A 17949-nucleotide genomic window follows, 5' to 3' on the forward strand; every position below is an offset into this window, starting at 1 on the left:
ATATGTTAACAAATTAAGGTATCATTACTAAAAGAATACAATCATGATTATAGAAGAAAATGGAAGAATATGAAAACTTAAGAGATAAAACATTAAATGGAAAAGAAGAATTGAGAAGATAAAAGCAGCATAGAAAATGGATGGTAAATGAAAGCACAAAATAGGATGGTAGAAATAAAGACCAAATGATAATCACAATAAAGGAGTAAGTCTCTTCCTTCAAAAAACATCAGGCATAAATGTTTTTATAGTTTAACTAAACTTATAAGAAAGTTATAAAAAATATAAAATCTTTAGTTTATGAAAATAAACATGAAAATAAATATTTCAGAGAATAAAAGAAGAGGCCGGGCGAGGTGGCTCACGCCTATAGTACTAGTACTTTGGGAGGCCGAGGTGGGCAGATCACGAGGTCAGGAGTTCAAGACCAGCCTGACCAACATGGTGAAACCCTGTCTCTACTAAAAATACAAAAATTAGCCAGGCATGGTGGCACGCACTGTAATCCCAGCTACTCGGGAGGCTGAGGCAGGAGAATTGCTTGATCCTAGGAGGCAGAGGTTGCAGTAAGCCAAGATCATGCCACTGCACTCCAGTTTGGGCAACAGAGCAAGACTCCATCTCAAAAAAAAAAAAAAAAAAAGAAGAAAATCTGTTTTCAGTGACTGCAAAGCTTAGGACATCCTGGTCCAGCCTAGGATGTCTGATCTCATTGTCCTCAGTGCTGCTTTGCCCACCTCATTTCCTTCAATAAAATGGTTGCCCCCACAAAATAAGGAAATGATTGTATTCTTTATAGTAATGATACCTTAATTGATTAACATATATGCTAAACATTTATTAAATCCAAACTATGAATTTCTCCAACGAAGTCAAAAGTTACTTAGTATTCCTAAAAAAGACAAAGACCTTAGCATGCTTTAACTGTTCCTTGAAGATTCTCTTCTCATTACTCCGTGTTATATTTTTACCTAGAACTTATTTTTAACTTTTTAAAACAAATATACAAATTAGTTTTTGGTTTTTAAATTACATTCAAAATAAAGAAATATACAACTCATTTTACAAAGCTAACATAATCTCAATATCAAAATCTGGCAAGAAAAGCAGAGGAAAAGAAAATTATGACTCAACCACACTTTTTTTTTTTTGAGACAAAGTCTCACTCTGTTATCTAGGTTGGAGTGCAGTGGTGAAATGTAGGCTCACTGCAACCTCCCCCTCCCAGGTTCAAGCGATTCTCATGCCTCAGCCTCCTGAGCAGCTGGGATTACAGGCATGTACTACCACGCCCAGCTAATTTTTGTATTTTTAGTAGAGATGGGGTTTCACCATGTTGGCCAGGTTGGTCAGGAACTCCTGACCTCAAGTGATCCACCCACCTCGGCCTCCCAAAGTGCTGGTATTACAAGTGTGAGTCACCATACCCGCCTACACGTATTTTTTTCATAGGTGAAAAAAATTCTAAGTAAAACACTAGCAGATCAAAGTTAGTGGCAAAATTTTTAAAATCAGTATTAGACTATGCCAAAAATCCTAAAAGGAAAAATTACTAATTAACATACTATATTAATAAAAAGAGAAGAATCATATAATCATCATTATAGATACAGAGAAAAAAAGCATTTAATATATTCAGCTCTCAAGTATGGTTTTAAAAAAACCTTTTAGCAAACTAGGAATAGAAGGGAATTTAATATCTTAAAGGGCATCTAGAATTCTGCAGCAAACATCACACTGAATGGCGAAATGTTAGAAAATTTCCCATTGCTATTATGAAAAGACAGGAATGCCTTCTAATACGATGTCTGATAAATATGTACTGGAGGTCCTAGCCAATGCCTTAAAAAAAGAAAATGAAACACAAGAATTAGAAAGGAAAACACAAAATTGTCTTTATTTATAGATGTCATGATTGCTGGCAAAAAAGAATCCACAAACTAATAGAACCAATAAGAATTCAGTCAAGTTACTGAAAATAGTTTTTTTTTTTTTTTTTTTGGAGACAGAGTCTTGCCCTGTCGCCCAGGCTGGAGTGCAATGGCATGACCTCAGCTCACTGCAACCTCTGCCTCCTGGGTTCAAGCGATTCTCCTGCCTCAGCTTCCCAAGTAGCTGGGATTACAGGCATGCGCCACCACAGCCGGCTAATTTTTTGTATCTTTTCAACATGTTGGCCAGGCTGGTCTCAAACTCCTGACCTTGTGATCTGCCCGCTGCGGCCTCCCAAAGTGCTGGGATTACAGGCGTGAGCCACCACGCCTGGCCCTGAATTCAGTTTTTATAAAATCATTGGCATTCTTAATTTCACTATATAACTTAAATATAACTTAAAACACACACACACACAATTCATAATAGCAATAGAAACTAAAAGGTACCTGGAAATAATTCTAACAAAAATTGGTGGTGATTACACTAGTGTTCATTTTAGAATTCTCTATATTTTTCTATGATGGATATTTTTCATGAGAAATGAAATGCTTTGATTCTACCAAATGCAATTAACTATATTACCATATAACAATAACAAAATAAAATCTCCTTTTGTCTCTATCCTAATGCCTTTTTCTGTAACAGGCTCTGCTGCTCCCTAGCTCTGTGACTTTAAGCAAGTTATTCAAGCCCTCTGAGCCTTCATTTCCTCATGTATTAACTGAAGATAATACCTTCTTTGCAGTGTTGTTGACAAGTTAAAAGAGCTTACTTAGCGCGGTGCATATGGAAGTAGTCAATGCTTGTCTATTTGATTCATTCATCTAACACATATCCATTGAGTCTCTGTTGTGTGCCTGGCACTGTCGTGGTCACTGGGTATAAAGCATTGGTCAAGACAGAAAAATCCCTGCAAGATGGAGCTTACAATCTAGTGGAGGAGGCATGCAATAATAATTAAGTTAAATACAGGATATAGTATTTAACTTAGATGGTGAGAAATGCTAAGGAGATAAATAAAGCGGGATGTTCGCTATAACTGCCTCTCCCCTCTTGTTTTTGATGTCTGTCTCTCTCTCATCAGTCTTTCTGTATTTCCTTTTCATTTTTCCTGTCTTCATCGATTTGCACTATCCTCATTGCTGTGACACCCTGGCACTGAACTGTTTACTGCCCAATAATCTTAATGATTAATTTCTGCTTACTAAGAAGACTTAGCTTCTGTGGAGTCTGAGACTGAGCTTTATGGCTCCTTTGTAGTCAAAGCGCTTAGCACAATGGTTAGCAAGTAGCAGTAGCTCTACAAACTCTTGTTGTTTCAAGGATTAAAATTTACAATGGAAAATTAACAGACTAACCGGTAACTGATCAGAGGCATTAATGAAGACAGCTTGAAGCCCCATGTCAAATCCGCACTTTCCCTAAAGTACCGGCTTCCAAGTTCAGCTCTGATGTTTTCTAAGAGTAATCTTAGGCAAGTTTCTTCACCTCATCAGATCTTTGTCTCCTTGTCTTATAAAACAGGAGGATGGAATAAAATGAAAATGTTTGTTCATCCTAAAACGACTAGCTTGGATTTTTATCATCTAAGCTTTCCATGTTAATTCATTATTTCATAGTACATTTCTCTCTTTCTATCCATGTTGACTTCAGATCAACATCCCAGCAAATAATTTCTTCATTTTGGAGACCCTTTCCTTATTTGATGCTATCTTTTGACTTCTTTGACTCTATGAACACAACAGTCGTGTCATGGGATCTTAGAACATAGTAGCAAAAGGGACCTTAGCAATAATAACAATAGTTACCAATTATTAAGCATCTAATAGATACTTTCCCTCATTTTAGTACTTCTATAATGTACATTTTACTGTCCTTTTAGAGAGCTGTAGTGCATAATGATTGAAGAGCAACTTCAGAGTCAAGACAGTCCGGGGTTCAAGTCTTGGTTCTGCCACTTAATGACTGTGTGACATTAGACAGCTACTTTAACTCCCTAAGCCTCACTTTCCTCCTTTGTAAAAGGAAAGTGTAACTTACCTCACATGGTTGTGATGAGGATTCAATGCCAAAATAAATCTCCGGTGGTTTACACAGTGGCTGCCACAGAGTCAGCAGTCAATAAATGTCGGATTTTGTTTTCAGTATTTATAAGCATTAGGGAGGGTAAAGGAACTCATCTAAAGTCTCAGATACTAAGTGGCAGAGCTAGGATCTCAACCTGGGCAGTTTAATCCACAGCCCGTATAATTACCCACACGGTGCTGTTCCTCCTCAGTGGCTCACAGGATCCCATTTCAGGGAAACTGATGGAAAGTTTAGTTTTAGAGACTGCATCTCACAATGACTGAGCAGAACCTGGACTTTGCTGAATTCCAAATGGGGTTGAAAAACCGACATAGTACTGGAGATGGAAGAAGGATGTGAAGGAGGTGCAGGACAGTGGACCTTGGCCTTGAGCTCTGTGGGAACAAGGACAGGAGTTTGTGGCAGGTTCTAGAGACAGAGGGTCATGTTCATGACCTGCTGGGCATCTAGTGGCCTTACAGTTAAGCCAGGGATTTTCCTCTCTAGCCTTTCTAGACCAAAAGAATTAACTGATCCGAGATGAAGGGTGTGGATGTATACAGAAGCTAGGTGCAGTTAAGGAGAAAATAAATAAATTTCACCAAGGAGTGCTCCAAAAGCCCCCAACTAGCCTCCACCACCTTATTTCCGAGACTTGGAGAGACCTAGTTCCCAACTCAAGTGGCCCCTCTAGGGGCCAAGTCACTTATGCCATCTCGGCCTTATTTTCCCATCTGTGCTATGAAGATATTGAACTAAATGACTTATAGGGGAATGGGAACAGATTATGGAGCCAGACCAAACTGAGGCAAATCCCTACTTGATCACTAATGACGAGACTCATTTCCTCATTGGTAAGGGAGGATAATACCACCTACCTTACAGTTTGTTGTAAGAAAGAAACATACGTTCAGTGCTTAGCAGAGTTTTTGGGACAGAGTAAACGCTCAATAAACAGTAGATATGATGATGATAATAATGGTGGTGGTAATGATCATGACGAAGATAGAATGACAAAAAAAATAATGCCAGAGTGTCTCATAAAGTCTCTAAAAGGCCGGGCGCGGTGGCTCATGCTTGTAATCCCAGCACTTTGGGAGGCCGAGATAGGTGGATCACCTGAAGTCAGGAGTTTTAGACCAGCCGGGCCAACATGGCGAAACCCACCTCTACTAAAAATACAAAACTTAGCCAGGTGTGGTGGTCCGTGCCTATCATCACAGCTACTAGGGAGGCTGAGGCAAGAAAATTGCTTGAACCCGGGAGGCAGAGGCTGCAGTGAGTCAAGATAGTGCCAATGCACTCCAGCCCAGGCAAGGGAGTGAAACTCCATCTCAAAAAAAAAAAAAGTCTCTAAAAAAGCAAACTAGAAGGAAATGGGAAAAAAACAAGCAGTATACTGGTCAGCTTGGAGAGAGGTGAAAAGTTTTGGACATTTAAAGGGACTGCAGGATATCCACATGGAGATGTCCTATTGGGACCTGGAAACATGGGATGGGAGATAAAGGCTTGGCCCCTCTCTCTGACCCTGGATCTATGAGGCCTTGATTACAGTAGACATTAATTGAGCTCCTACCGTAGGTGCACCATTCCACTGTGCACGATAGCAGCATGACATGCAAAAAAAAAGCTGGTTTTGAAATAATGTATTATCTATTAATTGTGTCATCTTGCATAAGTGCTTGGCCTACAAAATAGGAATAAAAATACCCACCTTACAACATGGTTGTAGTTATTAAATTAGAGAAGATAAGACTTTGAGCACAGAGACTGGCATATAGGAAAGTCTTTAGAAATGACTGTTCACATTCCCTTTTACAAAATAATCTACTCTAAATTGAAAAATGAAGACTGCCACCTGAAAAGACCAACTATCTTCAATGAATTACCTTTTCTAAGAACCATGTGCTAAATGAGGTCTTGAAAACATTTAGGGAAATAAGTAAATAGCTTGTTGCAGATTTAAATTTTCAAATTTGCTCCTAGAATTATGTCAGGTACATTGGTAGACAGCAATAGAAGGCAAAGTCCCCACCACAGGCATACTTAAAGTCCAGCTGGGGGAATAATACGCTGATGGAAGAGATAAAAGTGAGAGACGCTGTGTTAATAAATGCTGAACAGAGTGAGGGGTGCTCACATGAGGATGAGGCCAGTAGGTATGTGAGAGCTCAGAGGTGGCTCGGTGGGTGCCATTTTTGATGGTGTCATACTAATATAACTTCAGCAAGGAAAAGATTCACTTGCCACAAAGTGTTAATGACACTCACCTTGCCAACCACTAGGCTAAGCTGAGGATACAGCTGAGAAATGCAACCTCTGACCATGACGAGATCATAAGTGAGTGGAAAATTAGACTCTTGAGCAGACCATTTAGAACACTGTGTAACTTGTGCAGCTGACCAGACAGAGGAGGCCTACAGCACTACTTACTTTCTGTTTGATCCTTTTTTTCACCAGGGTCTTTTCACCTAATTCACTTAATGTTTGATGACTACGTGCTCTACCTGTTAGAATCTCTGCACTGTCAGGAGCGGGCCAATGAGCTCATGCGAGCCATGAAGGGAGAGGGAAGCACTGGTAAGCCAGCATTTTCCTGGGAATTGCACCACTTAGTAATGTTATTTGTATCCTTACTTCTGTGCTTTATGTTTCTTTAACTCTGTATCTCAAAGAATTTAGTTACGGTAAACAGGTCAAGTGGTATCAAACCAATCGTGTCTTTTTCCTCTTTAAAGTGGGCATGTGGGCTGGGCATGGTGGCTCACACCTGCAATCCCAGCACTTTGGGAGGCCAAGGTGGGCAGCTCCCTTAAGGCCAGAGTTCGAGACCAGCCTGGTCAATATGGCAAAACCCCATCTCCACTAAAAATACAAAAAATTAGCTGGGTGTGGTGGTACACACCTGTAGTCCCAGCTGCTCAGGAGGCTGAGGCACAAGAATCACTTGAACCCAGGAGGCGGAGGTTGCAGTGAGCCGAGATTGTGCCACCGCACTCCAGAGTGGGTATCAGAGCAAGACTCCATCTCAAAATAAGTACATAAATAAACAAACAAATAAAGTGGGCATGTGTATATATGCAAATTGCCTTGAGTGCCATGATGGTGATGGGAAACCACTGAAAAGTTTTAAGCAAGAGTGACATCACACAGATTAGAAGAATATTTCACTTTTTAAAGTATCTTAGAGACACTTGCCTTTACATTTGGTTCTAAAAACTTCCCCTGTGTCTATCCACAGCAGAAGTCCGAGAAGAGATCATCTTGACAGAGGCTGCAGAGGCTACGGCGCCAACCCCTTCACCAGTGCCATCGTTTTCTCCAGCAAAATCTGCCCCATCTGTGGAAGTGCCACCTCCCTCTTCCCCTGGTAGCAATCCATCCCCTGAGTACACTGGCCTCAGCACTACAGGTAATGGGAAGTCCCTCAAAAACTTTGGGGAGTGAATGTTTGAAGAAAGGGCTTTCTGCCAGCCTGGGCAACATAGTGAGACTTCATTTCCACAAAAAACTAAAAATTAGCCAGGCATCTTGGCTCACACCTATAGTCCCAGCTACTTGGGAGGCTGAGGTAGGAGGATCGCTTGAGCCCAGCAGGTTGAAGCTGCTAAGAGCCATGATCGCACCACTGCATTCTAGCTTCAGTGATAGAGTGAGACCCTGTCTAAAAAAAAGAAAAAAAGAGCTTTCTGGAAAAACATTCTTCCCCCACAATCTCCAAAAGATAATGCCAAAACCTAGGTATCTCCTGGATTTGTGAATGACGTACAGGTTCTCATTTATTCATTGGTACACATTCTGTATGCTGCTGTTTTCAAGTTGGCAAATTAAGCACATGATACAATCCAAAAACTAAGCCAGAAATGATTATAATGCTATATAACATAAATACACAAACATTCTTGAAAACAAGAAAGGGAACTCTCTGAATCAAAAACTGAGCTGCTTTCTTTTTCTCTGGAAAGGGAGGCAGACAGGAAACCTTACACTAAACTATGGCAACCACAAGCAGGCAGGGGCTGGGAATGTGAGTCTTGAGCTAAGCTAGAGTTGCCGGGCACATGGCATGAGGCTGATGCTACCGCCCACACAGTCCAAGATGTGCACAGGAGTCTCCTAAGATTAATTTACAACTAAGAATTACCCAAGCTTGGATACACACCCAAAAGAAGGCAGAGATCCAAACAGATGTTTGTACATCAGTGTTCCTAATAGCATTTCTCACAATAGCCAAAAGGCAGAAACTACCGAAGCGTCTATTGATGGATGATGGATAAAGAAAATGTGGTGTATATATATAAATGGAATATTACTGAACCTTGGAAAGGAATGAAATTCTGACTCATGCTACAACTCAGATGAACCTTGAAGGCAGTATGCTTAATGAAATAAGCCAGACACAGAAGGACAAATACATGATTCCATTTATATGAGGTACCTAGAAGAGTCAAAGTCACAGACACAGTGAATGGAATGGTGGATGTCAGGGGCTGGAGGGAGGGGAAATGAGGAGTTAGTGTTTAATAGGTACAGAGGTTCAGTATGTGATGATGAAAAAGCTCTGGAGATGGATGGTGGTGATGGTTGCACAACATGATGAATATACTTAATGCCATTGAACTGTACACTTGAAAATGGTTAATATTGGGCATGTTGGCTCATACCTGTAATCCCAGCACTTTGGGAGGTTGAGGCGGCTGGATCACGAGGTCAGGAGTTTGAGACCAGCCTGACCAACATGGTGAAACTCTGTCTCTACTAAAAATACAAAAATTAGCCAGGTGTGGTGGTTGGCGCCTGTAATCCCAGCTACTCAGGAGGCTGAGGCAGGAGACTCGCTTGAACCCAGGAGGTGGAACCTGCAGTGAGCTGAGATCGCTGCAGTGAGCTGAGATCACTCCACTGCACTCCAGCCTGGTAAACAGAGCAAGACTCCATCTCAGGAAAAAAAAGGGGTTAATATGGATATATGTTACCACAATTAAAAGTCACCCAAGCATCTGTGGAAGCCCAATTCCATGAAGGAGGAGCAACAAACTTAAAAACACAGAGAGTCTATATCCAAAGGAATAAAGTTAATGGGACAACCTGAAAAGTATTGTTAAGATGAGAACTAAAAAATCAGTCAGGCATGGTGGCTCACCCTGTAACCCCAGCACTTCGGGAGGCCAAGGTGGAAGGATGGTTTAAAGCCAAGAGTTCGAGACCAGCCTGGCCAATATACTGAGACCCCATCTCTACATAAACTTTTTTAAAAAGTTAGCTGGGCATGGTGGTGTGCACCTGTGGTCCCAGCTACTTAGGAGGCTGAGATGGGAGGATCATTTGATCCTAAGAGTTCGAGGCTGCAGTGAGCTATGATCAGGCCACTGTACTCCAGCCTGGGTGATAGCTTGTTTAAAAAAAAAAAAAAAAGAAGAAGAAGAAGAAAGAAAGGAAAGAAAGAAGAAAAAGAAATCATATCCATGAGAGTCAATATCTTCAAAAGGAAATATATAATTGTTGAAATAATAATTTCAATAGATAGGTTAAATATTAGAAAATTAGATCTAACTGAAAGGGATCAGTAAACCGAAAGACTGAGCTGAGGAATTCTCTGATAATGTGGCAAAAAGAAATACTAAGTATAAAAGTGATGTTGAGAAAAAGGACTGATAAAGTCAGAAATTGCAATATTCATTTAATAAGTGTCCAGAGAAAGAATAGAGAGAAAGTGAAGGTTATAATAGCTGAGAGTTTTATAAAATGGAATAAAGACAAGGCTTTTTAGACCAAAAGCTCTCATTGAACATGTGCTGAATAAATGGAAAAATTAAAAAAAAATCACCTCTAAGCCCACTGAAGAAAATCAAAGATAAAAGAAATCTTATTAGCTTCCCCAAAGAAAATGCATAGATAACCTCCAAAGGAGAGAAAACCAGACTGATAACAGACTTCTTATCTGCAACATTAGATTCAATATCTGAAACCATACTTTTGAAGTGTAAAGAAAAAAACTGCATTGAAAACTTTGGATCCAGAATCCTATATATGTTTATTCATTTATATATGTACACACATGTATTTTTTCCCCCCGTGAGGACATTTTATGTGTCAAGTCCTGTGCTGGGAAATAAATAGATTAATATGCCAAGGTCTTGCTACCAAGAGGGAACACAAGGATAAAGAAAAGTACAGAGACAACTGTTATGGAAGGAAGAATGTGGTATATGCAATAAGTGAGATATGAACTAATGCTATGAGGTTCCCAAGGAAGGAGAGATTCTTTGTGGCTGGAAGTATCAGGGAAGACCTCACAAAGATTCCAAGCTTTGTGGAGTGGAGGGCTTGGTCAGGCTGTGATAATTAATTCATTATCTTTCCATCCAAACCTGCTCTACTACCCTCCTGTTACCCAGGCAACAAATACGGGCATCAGCTTCAAATCTTTCCTCTCCCTAAACTCCTGTATTAGTTGGGGTAGGCTAAGCTGGTGTGACAAATAGATCCAAACACAGGTGGAGTTAACAAAACAGAAATCTATTTCATGCTTGAAGGCAGTACTGCTAGGGTATTCAGTCATAAAGGAGGCTCTCTGTAATGCAGCCATTTGGAAACACGTGCTCCTTCAATATTACGTTCCATCATACCCCAGGGCAGTGTTTCCCAAACTGTGATCCAAAGACCAGCAGTATCAGTATCTCTTGGAAACTTATTAGAAATGCTCATATCTGGTCCCGCTGCAGACCCAGTGAATCAGAAACTCTAGGAGCACGGCCCAGGAATGTTGTTCAACAAACTTCCAGGTGATTCTGATGCTCACTAGGTTAAGGACCACAGCCTGAGGGCTTTGTCAAGTCTGTAACCAGCCGGCAGAAATGGAAAAAGGGCATGGAGGATGAAAACCTACTCTCTTAAAAGCCCTGGCCTGAAGGTAGCACACGTCACTCCCACTTATATTCCATCAGCGAGGACTTAGTCACGTGGCCTCATGTAACTGCAAGAGAGGCTGGGAAATGTAGAATAGCATGTACCCAGGCAGGGAAGGGGGAACAGCTGTAGGGGCGACAGCAGGCATTCTCCATCACATTTCCCAAGTCCAGTTGTTCTAATACTAATCTAGATTGATCTGTTCCTTCCCATCCTACTTGTGCCTCTGGTTCAGGCCACCCCCACCTCTCACAGACAACAACAGTGACTCTCAAGCTGATACCCTACCTCCAGACTCCACTCTGTCCTCTCTCATTCTACCCACTAAGTCTCGTTTTCATGAAGCTTGTGCCTCCTCAAAGTGCTGGGGCAAAGAACCCACTGCCTCACTCTAAAAGCCTTAAAGAGCTCTCTTTCTCCAAATCACTTCTCACACTGTTCCTTCTTCTTGGGCTAGCCTCTTTCCACCCTCTGCCTGATAAAATTCTACTCATCTCCTTTGATGTTTCCCTCACCCTCCAAGTTAGACTCTTCCTCCAGACCCTCACAGCATGGACTTAATTATATCCTAATTCTATTTAGGACTGTTTCCAGAATAGACTCAGAACTAAGGTGTTTGTTGTTGTTGTTGTTGTTTTTGTGGGGGGCCAAATAAATAGGGTCAGATTGCTCCATTCAGGATGTCTTTTATCATTCACTCATTTACTCACGTATCTACCCATTTATCCAAAAAATATTTCTCAGGTGGCTTGGATGTGCTAAACACTTTCAGATAGGTACAGATACAATGGTAAACAATAGAAGTGTGGTCCCTGCCCCCTGGGGGTTTATGTTTAGAGGTTAAGGTTCTTGATGAACAAACTGACAGTAACAATATAGTGTGAGGAGTGCTAGGTTGGAAGAAGGGTCAGAGTATTATGGGAGCATGAAGGAGAGGGGAGAAAAGGTATTCCAAGTAGAGGCAAGAGAGAGCATGTTACTTTCAGGAAACTTAAAAGTATATATCCTGGAGACTTTTGATTAATTCCTTCCCCAGAGTTTCCTCTCTGTGGAACTACACCTACTTAGAGAGGGATTGAGTGGATGCTTAAGAAACTGGAAGGACTTGCTGTCTTGTGTACTAGCCCATAAACTCAGTGGCCCTCTGTCAGGGACAGCTAAGGAAATTGGATTCTTCAAAGTATTGAAAAGTTGGGTTGTTGATAAATGGCATTAGATCAAGCTTTGATTTCACTTCAGGTACACAGCTAGTGAGCCCTCTTCTGTGGAAATTTAGATGTGAGATCACCACATTTGTTTATATAGATGCGCCTCAAACTGTATTTTGTTTTCTGCTTTGAGGAGGAAGAATGTGATCAGGCTCCCACCTCCCTCCCATTTTCTTTCCATAGTGGGTTGTTGTAGTTCCCGCTTAGAAGGCTCAGAAAAAGTAAGTGTAGTGAAAAGAATGACTTTGTTCACTGAACATTAAAAGGAAAGAGAATTCAAGTACCGTTCACAGCTCTTCATGCAGGTCTGAGGAGTTCTTCAAAGACTGGGATTATTGGGCAACCATCCTGAGTCTCCTTTCTCCCTAAAGAAAGAGCCGTTTACCCAAATATCCCTGTCACCACCAGGGAGACACACATGAGTCTGCTAGTGATAACATCCTTACTTCTGAAATAAACAGGGAAATTATACAAATAATACAATTCTGCATTGTGAAGCAGAAACCATTTGGATGAAACATTTCTCAAAGTGTATCAACATTTCAAATAAGGAGACACACTCTAAGGGAATAAGGGGTGGGACGGAAGAGTGTGAAGGAAACATGTCTAGGATCTTCTCATAGTTCTCATCCAGCTAGTGAGTGTGCCTGGCTTTCTTCGAAGCAATGTGGAGGCCTCAAAGTATGGCAGGTGTGATAGACAAGGCCACAGGAATATCATAAATGTCTTCAGATATTTCTGTGCAATGTGTTCAAGAGCCATAAAAGTAGCTTCTTAGAAATACAAATGTGAAACAGGTTCTCTTCAGATGATTTTAAGCTTTGAAGATTTTGGCACATTCCAGCTTTGTTCTCAGATATCTCCAGGGGGCATTAAAAATGTCATCCTATATAAGACTATGTATGATATTTTTCTCAAGTACCACTTTTGAAATACTCCATTGCTAAATTAGACTGGATCTGGGCATGTAATGTAGGTCATGGTCTTGGAGAAAAGAAACCTAATTTCCTAACAACATGTATGATTGTATAGGCACATTATATTATAAAGCACAAATTATTTACCCATGACAGAAAGCTAAATATTAGGAAATCTATTATGGTAGGCTTCTTACATTTGGAATTTGTGCAAATTTTCATTGAACAATAGTGTAAATTGTAAAAAAATTATGTAAATCTTGTAAAATGTATCTGCCATGTTTCTTTTTTTTAAAAAAGTCAACTCAGCACATGGTTTTCATGCCCAGTTAATTTTTATTTCTATTTAAAAATTATCGCTTGATTTATATCCCATCTACTTTCCAAAAAGTTTTGAAGCAGTTTATAATAAATAGAGGAAAATCAATTTCATAAAAAGGACCAAAACCAGGAAGAAATAAAGGTGAGGAAAATTAAATGAAACAAATGTTAGCTTTAAAATTTTATTAAAATCTTATTAATACGTGAATGTTATGTGACCCAGTTATTTTGTTGGGTTTCCAGCTTATCGCTGATCAGACAATGTAAATAATACCAGGTTTGACTTGTTGAGAATTAAGGCCAATCAAGTACCTGGGACTCTTTCACAAACAAATGTCCCACTTTGGATGGACACTTCTCCATTTTTCCGCTGTGAAAAAGGAACAGTATCATGTGTGCTTGGTGGCACAAAGCTAAAATTAATTCATTGCGCATAACCTTTTGGCATCCTCTGATACAAGGACTAGGGAACACAAGGTAGTACAGATAATGAGTTATGACTCACTAGGAAAACAGTCACTCTGCTTATCTGTATCTACGTCTAGTTCCATATCCATGTTTCTAAATATATTTTACTAAGATTGTACTTATTAATTGATTTTTTAAATGGGCAAAGAAAGGGAAATGAAATAAATTTCGGCTACCTAAAATTAAACCTGATATATGGCCAATTTTGGTTGGGTTTATGGCAATGTCATGATAAGAGGCTGGTTAAAGGATTCCATTCCAACAGATTTCCGCAAGGTAAAATCTAGCCTGTCTGTTCACTTTCTCCCCCAAATTTGTAGGCTTGCTACCCTCCCTCATGACCTGGCAAAGTTTAGAAACCTTAACTTTCTTTAAGGAAAACTGGCTCCTTTCCTCCTTGGAAGCATGGCAGACAGTGCCAAACTGATCAGTCTATTTAACATGACATTGGGCTGCAATTCTTTCATGTCATCTAAAGAAAAACGTTAAGCTCCTACCCTGTCCCATCAGGCCACCAAAGGGTTCTAAAACCTCATTTATGATGTCATTTTAAGTATTCCCTCCTTCAGCAATGACAATAAAAGTTAACTATTAAACTCATGTTTTCAACTTCCCACCATGGGTTCCCTGCAACACAAAACCAGCAAATTAAATCACTGAGATACTAGGATACTTAATGAAATAAAAGCGAATTCCTCATAAATGGCCCTAACTGTAGAACATCTGGCCTGCCCAGCTGCATTTTCTCTACATCAGTCGAGGATGTAACAAAGATAACCGACCCTTAGTCTTTCCAAATAACAAAAGCCCAGTTATTCTGAGGGCAGCTAAACCGAGTGGGATAAGATGGACACTTATCCCACAGGACCTCAGAGTTGTCACTGCTAGTGAATTCCTCTTTCTTTCGTCCCTGCTGCTGCTTTTTCTTTAAAGTAATGGAATCACGAAAAAAAAGCTGGGATTGAAAATAGATTAATTGACTCTTTTTTTTTTTTGGATCACAAAATCAAATCTTAGCTTGCTGCTGGGACTTTGGGCTCCCTCATTCATTCATTGTTCATTCATTCAACAAATATATATTTCGTGTCTAATTTGTACCAAGTCCTGGGAGTACAGAAGTGAAAAAAAGGAGTCATAGTCACTGCCTGCATGGTACTTACATTCTAGTGGGTAAGAGTCAATACAGAAGTAAACTGCCAGGTAAAGGTGCAATTTCAAATGGTCAAAGTGTTATGTGTAAAAATATTAGTGTGCTATTAAAAACTATAAAGTGGGGACCCATCTTAGTTGGTGGTCAGAGAATGCCTCTCTGATGAGGTGACATTTATCTGAGACCTGAAGTTTTACAAGGAGCCAGCTACATAGAGGTTGGGGAGGGAAAAAGAACTTTCTATGCGATGGGGAAAAGCACGTGCACAGGCCTCAGGCAGCAAAGAGCTTGGCGTAGTGGGAACTGACAAATGTATATAATAAGTAAGGAAGACAGTGGCAGGAGAGGAAGTTGCAGAGCTAGGCAGAGGCTAGATTATGCAGCAACATAAGAAGGAACTGATTCATTTGCTGCCCCTGGTCAGTTCTGTCAATCAGATTTTGACCACGGAACTATTGGTAAAGTGTAACTCAAACAGGTGAGGTTTCCAGCTTCAATAGGTGGTCTCTTTAAACACAGCTGTCTTAAGGATAGATGATAACCAATGACGGAGGTTGCAGTGAGCCAAGATCGCGCCCCTGGCACTCTAGCCTATGTGACAGAGTGAGACTCTGTCTCAAAAAAAAAAAAAAAAAAAAAAAAGATGATAGCCAATGGCATACCTAGAGATATAGGTAAATATCAATATATAGTCTTCTTTCCCTGTCTCAGTCATGAAGATTACAGGAAATGCTTGTTTAATAGCAAATACTGTTAAGCAACATTGTCCAAATAGAAATTTCTGTGATGAGATGGAAATTATTTCTATCTTAGCTATCCAAAACAGTAGCCATTAGCCACCTGTGGCTACTAAGCACTTCAAATGTGGCTAGTGGAACTAAGAAACTGAATTTTTAATCGTATTTAGTTTTAATTCATTTAAATTTCAATAGCCACGAGTGGCTATAGGATAGGGCAGAGCAGCTCTAGAATCTTGACACACTTAAATGAGCTTACAAACAAAAGGCATAGGTTAGCTTAAAACTTGAGCAACATCTGTGATGGTTCACAGAATCCTCCTAAGGAAAAGGTTAAAACTGTGGTCCCCAACTTTTTGGCACCAGGGACCGGTTTTGTGGAAGACAGTTTTTCTATGGACTAGGGAAGTGGTGGGGGCGATGGTTTCGGGATGAAACTGTTCCACCTCAGATCACCAGGCATTAGACTCTCATAAGGAGCGTGCAACCTAGATCCCTTGCATGTGCAGTTCAGAGGGTTCACACTCCTATGACAATCGAATGCTGCTTCTGATCTGATAGGAGGCAGAGCTCAGGCAGTAACGCTTGCTTACCTACCACTCACTTCTTGTGCGGCCCAGCTCCTAACAGGCCATGGACCGGTACTGGCCCTGGGGTTGGTGACCCCTGGGTTAAAGGATTCAGTCCAAGATCTGAAAAAAAGGGTACAGCCAGGTAGCTTGGGAAGCACTCTAAATTTTCACAAGTCTGTAGCAGAATCTCAAAGCTTCTGGGTTTCTTGTTGTTGTTGTTGCTTTTGAAACAGGGTCTCACTCTGTTGCCCAGCCTGGAGTGTAGTGGTGTGAGCACAGCTCACTGCAGCCTCTACCTCCCGAGCTTAAGGGATCCTACCACCTCAGCTTCCCAAATAGCTGAGACTACAAGCACACACCACATCCAGCTTTTGTATTTTCTGTAGAAACAGGGTTTTACCATGTTGCCCAGGCTGGTCTCAAACTCCTGGGCTCAAGAAATCAGCTCACCTCAGGCTCCCAAAGTGCTGGGATTATAGGCATGAGACACTGCGCCTGGCCAACTTGGATTTTTAATGGCCCTTAACATACAGGATGTGTGACACGAGGCAGTATGTTATAGAGCCTTGTTACTCAAAGTGTGGTTCACCGACCAACCACATTGTCATCATTTAGAAGTCTGATATAAAGGCCTCACTCCCAACCTACTGAATCAGAATCTGCATTTTTAACAAGATCGCCAATGATTCAAATACACATTCAAGTGTAAGAAACACTGCTATGGAAAGGGTTTGGGGTTGGGCAGACCCACATTCAAATCCCAACTCTGCCACTTACCCGAGCAAGTCATTTAACCTCTTGGGCCTCAATTTTCTCACCTGAAAAAGGAGGTAATACTACCTACCTCAAAAGGTTGTTGTGAAGACTGAATGGGTCAATGTATAAAAGGAAATGAGCATGAGATCTGGTTTATGTTAGATGATCATTAATTCATTTATTTGACAAATCATTACTGACTGTCTATTATATTCCGAGCACCCTTCCTGTCCTATGCTTAAAACCTGTTCCAAAACAAAGCAACCTTGGGGAAGAAGAGTGTTTTGTTGGGGATGGGAGGGGAAGAAAATGTTCCCCTGTAGCAGTTTCAATACTGTAAGGTGACCAACAACTGCTTATCTTGGGATCTTTACAGGATTCTCAAATATCAGGGGCTTCCACCGCTATCCTCAGACCTTTAAATAAATAGAAATGTGAGGAGAGGAGGGGAGAATAAGAGAAAAATATAGGAATTGAACAAATAGGGAAGATTTGCTATTGTTTTACCGACAAATAAAAAGCATTAGACTTGTCTTAAAAACTAAGCACAAACTGTAAGCTGCACAGATTTTCTTTTATTAGCTTCCTTAAAAAAGAAGCAGCAGCAATTCTCACTGGAGGTCTCACTGGTAGGAAAGGGAATTCAAGGGGTGTTCTTTTCTGCTCCCCAGGCAAAAAGGGTTTCTCACCCAAGCCAGTAGGTGTTAATCTGCTTAAGCCTGCCTGAGTGGATGTGTTAGATTGCTGGCACATGGCCATTTAGGGGTTTTGTTCCCCAGACCACAGGAGCCCATTTTTCCAAGAGTTCCACTAGCTTTTTGTTTGATAACGTCTATTTCTAGCAGCATTTACTCCTTCAACAACAAATTCAATGGAACGAAAATTTACTGAACACCTACTATTTGGCAC

At 40.6% G+C, this 17949-nt stretch overlaps 1 protein-coding gene and 1 long non-coding RNA gene across 4 annotated transcripts in view; one reads left to right on the forward strand and one right to left on the reverse strand.

Annotated features, from left to right (window-relative positions):
* Window positions 1–17949, reverse strand: part of LOC112634091 — a 274927-nt gene that overhangs the window by 227904 nt on the left and 29074 nt on the right. The gene's annotated exons all lie outside the window — the stretch shown is intronic.
* RFX4 (regulatory factor X4) overlaps window positions 1–17949 on the forward strand; it is a 179309-nt gene that overhangs the window by 143656 nt on the left and 17704 nt on the right. For all 3 annotated transcript variants that reach the window (XM_025401166.1, XM_025401165.1, XM_025401167.1), the window contains 2 exons: window positions 6463–6582; window positions 7244–7414. In XM_025401166.1, coding sequence (XP_025256951.1) covers window positions 6463–6582; window positions 7244–7414 — 291 coding nt within the window. The remainder of the gene's footprint in view (window positions 1–6462; window positions 6583–7243; window positions 7415–17949) is intronic.

Source organism: Theropithecus gelada, chromosome 11 (genome assembly GCF_003255815.1).
Source record: "Theropithecus gelada isolate Dixy chromosome 11, Tgel_1.0, whole genome shotgun sequence".
Classification (NCBI taxonomy): Eukaryota; Metazoa; Chordata; class Mammalia; order Primates; family Cercopithecidae; genus Theropithecus; species Theropithecus gelada.